Below are 6,806 nucleotides of genomic sequence, written 5' to 3'. Positions count from 1 at the left end.
ATTGGTGGGATTCAAGGACGGGGCCAGCACGCGCAGGCGCGCGGTGTGGCCGGGCCGAGGGCGGGGCCTGCGGGCGCGCACCAGTGGGGACGAGGGCGGACGGCGGCACAGACGGGAGCGCGCCCGTCGCAAGATGGCGGCAGCCATGCTAGGCCTTGGGGCAGTGTGTGCGCAGCGGGCGCTGGTGCGGTCCGGGTGGCAGGCACTGCGACTGCGTTAGCCCGGCTCTCGGTCCCTCTTTGCGGCCGCTACGTCCGCTCTCCTTGCCTCGCCCGAGATGGATTTGACCGTGGGCCCCGGCGCTGCGGGGCCCAGCAACGTCCCGGCCTTCCTGACCAAGCTGTGGACTCTCGTGAGTGACCCAGACACCGACGCGCTCATCTGCTGGAGCCCGGTGAGCGGCTGTGCGCGGGTGCGCGGGAGCCGGGCCTGCGTGGGAACCCCGAGGGTGTCGGGCCGGGACAGCAGGCAGCGGGCCCCGCCCTGCTGCCCGCGGGGGAGGGGACCTGCCGGGAGGGAGCCCTGGATGGGCTGGGGCTGGACCTCCTAGAATGCTCCGCGCCAGGAGCCAGAGGCAGTTTTTCGGGATGATCCTGCCCTGTCTCCCGCCCCTAAAAGCACTGCAGGTTCCAAATCTGCCCCAGAGCTAGAACCCTAATTTGGAAAAGCAGTTCGGAGACCTTGCCCAAGTGAAGTTTCCCTGGGATGAGGAGGATGGAGCTTCTCATTCCTTAGTCTTTTGCTAACTATTGGACAGTTGCGGAAGTATATCTGTCCTTAGAATGAGCGCCCAATTTCTCCAGAAAACGATGTGGCCAAGTGTCCACCTGTATTCTCTCAAATGGCCGGAATCGGGGTAGTGGGTCGGCAGCTATTGGGAGAGAAATCAGGACTTGGCACATGAATCGTAGGGCGTTGCTTTTGTGGAAAAGAAGTGAAAACAGAAAGTAAAACGTCTCAAAGTTCAAGTCGATCTCAAACCCGTTCCCAGATACTGGAGCTAGGTTTCCCAAGAACAGTTTTGTTTTTCATTCCTTGTGGGACATCTTTATTCGTGTTCCTGTCTTCTGTTGCCTGGCAGCAGGCTTGTTTACATGGTCTGACCCTGCAAGACCGGACAGCTCTGGTTTGCAGAAGTAAATCAGTGATTGTGTCGAGTTGGAGATCAGAGTCTGCTGTTCACATCCTGGCTGTGACGTTGTGTCCGGTGAAGGCCAGAGCCATAGCCATAGCCAGGGCTGGCAAATGATGGCCTGAAGAAAGGCCACACTGATCATTGGGAGCTCTTGGAGGGACTGGAACAAACTGGATGCCTCCAAACGTGCTTGACCTCCTCCTGCAAGCTGCTACACCAGCATTTCTCAGACTCAGCTGAGTATCTCCCTTTTGTACACCAGTCTCTTAAGCCATTAGGAATGAAGAAAAAGTCTGTACTGAAACTAGCCCCAAGCTGGAAGCCAGGTTCTCTGCCTCTCGGGTTTGTTTAGTGAAGCTCTGCTTTGCTCAAAGGGTATTTGGAAATAAGGAGAAGACTAGAAATCTTCACTCTTCTTAGAAACACTTTGTATTTGTCCTGCTGACACTTCTGTATGGGCTTTCCCTGTTCCCAAGTCCCCAAAAGGGGCAGTGTGCATTTCTGCAAGCTGTCTTCATTCCACCATCTCTTCATTCTAGACTTTGAACTTTTCCGACCAAAGGAAAAGACCCCACATTTTTGTCTTTCTTGTTCCCCTTAACTCTCAGGAAGCACTCTTGCCCTGTTGGGGGAGGGCCATAAGGGATTCTCTGGGATATTCTGAGCTTAATCCTGCCCTGTAATCTGTTTGCTGTTTCTGCTTAAAGAGTGAGAGGCAGGTTGGTGAAGTGTTGATGTACTCTCTCCCAGGACCCACAGCAAGTTTTGGGTAGGGCTTTGGAGTGGGAAAGGTGGGTCTGATCAGGCGTGGGACCAGCCTCCATCCACAGCAGCTACACCATTTGTGAGCCCCGTTGTTGTGTCCTCCCTGGGGAGGGACGGGGAGCTGACTTTAATAAGGGTGTCTGGTTCCACCTGATTTTATAAAGCCTGCGTAGTTGGTGCAGGACACAGCTGTGGTAGCTGACATGATAGAGAGATGGAAACCAAGCACTGGCTCACAAATGGGAGGAAACCCTTTTCCAGCCTGGGCAGGGGACTGCAGAGCTTCTTTGGGCTGCTTGGCCTGGAGAAAGGAGATGATGCTTCCACCTCACAGCCTCGAGGGCACTCACCCAAGCCCTGAGGCCTCTGTGGCAGTAAAGTCCCAACTCGGAGACTTGAAGATTGGGAAGGCTCTAGTGTTTCTGCCTCAGGAACCTCCTCCTTTGTGCTGGAAGTCTTCTCACCAGTCAGCCAAGAAAAACCCTCTGTGTTTGAAAGAAGGAGATGAGGAAGAATCTGAGGGGAAAGACTGTCCAGCCCCAGAAACTCTGGCCAGTGCCTTTACTGAGCCTGGCCTGGTGTTTGCTAGGGCTGGACAACCACTACACATTCCTCCCTGGCCTGAAGTCTGGGTTCCCACACCATTACTGGGGCTCAGAACAGCAGGCCCTACCCCAGAGTCTGTGTAGTAGAGACTGTGGCAGCTGCTCCATCCTTGCGATGGTGTTTTCCCTTAAACCCTCATTCAGTTAAAGATGGACTAGGTGTATACCTTACCCAAACAGGCAAGGGCCTTTAGAGGTCCATGTGCTCCCAGACAAGTCCTGGAGGGCAGTGCAGCTCCATCTGCCCTGGAGAGGAAATTTGGTGATCATGAGGTTAGGATCCAAGAAAGATCCACATAAGAGCATGGGCATAGATGTGCGTGGTTCTCCCTCGGCAGGCTTCTCAACGCCTTGTCCCAAAGGTGCAGCGGTATCCAATACTCAGAGACAAAGAGAGATTGAACACCTGGATAAACAGGTAGCTCCATAAATACAGCATGAGATCTGGGCCCTCCCCTGCCACGCCCCATACCATCTCTCAGCTTTAGCTTCCTCCGCTTTGTGCAAGGGCAACTCTATCCACCAGCTAAGGCTCTTGCCAGGCCTGCAGAACCATAGGCCAACTCTGGAGAGCAGAAGCCTCTCCAGAGAGCTTCACAACATGGAGAAATGCCCAACGTAAGTGGGAATGAAGGCCGAGAACACCAGGTGCACTGTGATCCCAATTTCCTATGAAATATAATCTTGTTCAGGATTTTTTCTAACAAGATTGAAAGGAAGTGTGAAAAGCATTCCTTTGGATGTTGAGATTACAGATAATTTTTACATTTTTTTCTACTTTTTAAAAAGTGAACATATATTTCATGAACGAGTCATAGGAGATGTTTTCAAATTTGATAGATCTTTTCAAAAGAGACTGTCCCAGCCCCACTCACCCCTTGTCTCACAGGGCCAACTGTGCTTCCCTTGGGCAGCTTGGCAGTGGGCTCTGGGCTGCAGGACTAGCTGTGCTGTCCCAGCCCCAGGAGCCACCTATCTGGTTGGAGAGCCTGAGAACAGGCATAGGGCCATGTGACTGGTGCCAGACAAATGCTGAGGCAAGTGTTGGGTGTGCAAGTGACAAGGAACCATGGTAGACTGAGGCCTAAGGATCAGGGCAGAGCTAGAGTGAGGCCAGAGAGGTGCCTAGGTGCAAAGTTTAAGGAGGCACTCCATTTTAAGCCCCACCCTGCAGTTGGATAGCCCTGAGAATGAGGGCCTCCTTAAATTTCATCTCTTGGGTACCTCTCTGGCCTCTCCCTGGTCCCAGCCTGATGGTGCAATTCTCTTCTCTTTAGCAGCAGGAATGACTCTAGAAGGTTGTGTTGTGGCCCTGGGAGAATCCCTGAGACTGAGGAAACCAGAGGTTGCCAAGCCCTTGGGCCCATCCCAGGGGGGCCTGTTGAGTGCCTGAGGTCAGATGGCCACTCTGGAGAGGCTGGATCTCTAGGTGGGAGGCAGAGCTTTGCCTGCAGTAAGGTGGGTGCAGGGCGCACTCAGGTGTTCCTCATGAGGTCACGTGAGGAATTACAGAAGCAAAGCACCCAGTCATACCCGGACACTGAGAGCTCTGGCCACAACATGACAGGTAGGGCACTCCTGCTCCCCTGGCTCTCAGAGCTGTGCAGGCATGTTCTCAGACAGCCGGCAGGACCCAGCAGGCCCATTGGGCCTGTCCTTGAAGATCTGGTGATCATCCTGAATCTCAGGCTGCTGCACCAGTGGGCTGGGAGCTGTACTACAGAAGCTAGAGGCCCCAGTGCCTCCCCAAGCCCAGGGTGCTCAGGAATAACCTACAAATGGTGCCCAGCTGTCCTCACTCAGCACCTCTGTGCATGGCATGAGGTTAAGCCTTCTTGTTAGTTCTGTTCTGTCCACAACAGTTGAAATAGATGGCATGATTTACATTTTATAGATAAGAAAACTGATGCTCAAAAATGCTGGGCAACTTTACAAAGTAAGAGCTAGAAAATGCTAAAACCAAATCTGAAGTCCATGTTCTTTCCCCAGAGACATCCTGCTATTGCTGCTGCCTGCCTTCCTATTGAGACCCAGGCTGCCCTTGGAGTGGCCAGTACTGCTGGCTCATAGAATTGTATTTTGTATTTTTACAATGCCTCTCTCTCGTCAGGAGTGAAGGTCCTGCAGGCCTGCCTTTCTGCTGCCTTCACTACAGCCGCATGTCCCGGTGTTTGGTTGGGGCTTCACAACCATACTTGGACTGACCCTGCAGGTTGTTCATAGTCAGAATTGTATTTTGGATTTTTACACAAGAGCCCTTTCCCCTTCCATAGAGATATACAGATATATACAAACAGGTGGACAGATGGACGGACGAGACAGGCAGAGATTATAAACAGACAGGCTCTACACTGTGGCCTCCTGTGTGTTTCCCCTGTCCAGGGGGACAAGAGAGTGTGCAGTAAGCAGGGCAGGGCATGGAGGTCACAGAAGGTTTGGGCTGAGGTGGCCTCCTTGGAGAGGGGCAGATGCCCACAGCACCCTGTGCCCACCTGACTCCCCAGGGCCAGAGTGTGCCCACAGCCGTTTGTTGAGGGGCTAGGAGGGGGCATCTGGGCCTGGGAGTCCCTGGTTTCTGGAGGTGTAGGCCTGGTAGAGGATGAACCATAGAGGCGTCAGCATGTCCACAGCACCCACCCTGTAGGGGCAGTCATCCCCTATCAGGTATCACAAAAACTGGGCTGGAGCCCTCACACTCAGGTGGTATCACAGCCTGCTCCATTGGCTGCAAGGTTTCCTCGAGATCTGGCAGTAGGAGGGGACCAGTCTTGCAGGCTATGAAAGGGAGGGCAGGTCGGCTTCAACTGACTCCCAGTGCCTGGCAGCACTGGCCTCCTCCCTCTGACCCTGTGGACCCAGCAAAGTGGTGGGCCAGGAGGTTGGGGTGCAGGATGTCCAGCAATCAGAGATGAGGAAGAATGCTCTGGTCATGGTGCTTTTGTTGCAGGAATGAAATAAAGCTAGCTTGAGTAGAAACAAGAAAAGTATGAGAAAGGTGCAAATAAATAATCTCTCTCCCAGACAAGGATAAAGCTAGGACCAGGGGAGGAGGACTAAAATGTGAGCCACCTTTTTGACACCTGCTCAGGACTTTCTGTCTGCCTCACTCTCAGACTGGATTTCTCTGCTGCCCTGTTCTCTCCTGGCTACCCTCATAGTCCCCAGATCCCCATATGCCAGTTGCACACACTCTTGCCACACATTCTTGCTGCTCCTAAAGCCCAGCTCCTGGGACCCAGAGAGTGGTCAGGCAGCCACATCAAGGAGCCCAGAGCACATCACACAGACTCATCTCTGGATGGGCAGGGGTTGGAGCTGCAAGGGCTTGTGTCCTCGGCAGACACTCAAAAGCTGCAGGTGAGCGAGCCCCTTAGGGATACCATGTTGTTCAAATGTAGACTGTCTCCCTATAAAATAGTACTGACATGCAGGATTTTGTTCTTTTTTTTTTAAGACTAGTCAAGTGTAGTAGTGAGGAGGGGGGAAAGTAGTAGAACAAGGAGTTCAATCTGTAATTGACTGTGAACAATCATGTGAGATAACTCACTACCTTCGGACGAGCCAACATGCAGGATTTTGTATGCATTTCAGGTTGTTCACAGTGCTATGGAAAATAAGGCCATAGGCTCTGAATATACAATAAGACTTGACATTTACTAACACCATTTAGTAAATGCATTTCAGGGCGCCAGGGCATTGCTCACCAGCCAGTAGCTGTCCTTCCATATTTCCAGTCACGGGTTTTCGTTATGTCCAGGTATAAGCTATGAGCTCCTGCAAGACTTGCCTGTGGTCAGCAGGGGAGGGGCCTTGACCCACTGAGACAGGGAGCTGAAACACTGGGTTCTCTGACAGATTCACCAGCAGACCCCCCAAACTCATGGTGACCCGTAAGGTAGGGCTTGTCTGACATGTTCAACTTGGACTTAACCCTAATGGCTTAATAAACCATTAAACCATGTTTTTCAGATGACTGACATTTATTAATAAAAAAATCAAATAAATTTTAAATACAATTTTTTTTAAAAAAAGAAACTACTCGGCCGGGCGCGGTGGCTCACGCCTGTAATCCTAGCTCTCTGGGAGGCCGAGGCGGGTGGATTGCTCGAGGTCAGGAGTTCGAAACCAGCCTGAGCAAGAGCGAGACCCCGTCTCTACTATAAATAGAAAGAAATTAATTGGCCAGCTAATATATAGAGAAAAAATTAGCCGGGCATGGTGGCGCATGCCTGTAGTACCAGCTACTTGGGAGGCTGAGGCAGGAGGATTGCTTGAGCCAGGAGTTTGAGGTTGCTGTGAGC

General features: G+C 52.4%; 1 protein-coding gene across 2 annotated transcripts in view; it reads left to right on the top strand.

Annotated features, from left to right (window-relative positions):
- Nucleotides 1-77: 77 nt before the first annotated feature.
- HSF1 (heat shock transcription factor 1) overlaps nt 78-6,806 on the top strand; it is a 31,901-nt gene continuing 25,172 nt past the window's right edge. For both annotated transcript variants that reach the window (XM_012760244.2, XM_012760241.2), the window contains exon 1: nt 78-394. In XM_012760244.2, coding sequence (XP_012615698.1) covers nt 278-394 — 117 coding nt within the window. In that variant the 5' untranslated portion in view covers nt 78-277. The remainder of the gene's footprint in view (nt 395-6,806) is intronic.

This window comes from Microcebus murinus, chromosome 7, assembly GCF_040939455.1.
Source record: "Microcebus murinus isolate Inina chromosome 7, M.murinus_Inina_mat1.0, whole genome shotgun sequence".
Taxonomy (NCBI): Eukaryota; Metazoa; Chordata; class Mammalia; order Primates; family Cheirogaleidae; genus Microcebus; species Microcebus murinus.
Note: the sequence above shows the minus strand (reverse complement) of the source record. Positions and strands in the feature narration are given on the sequence as shown.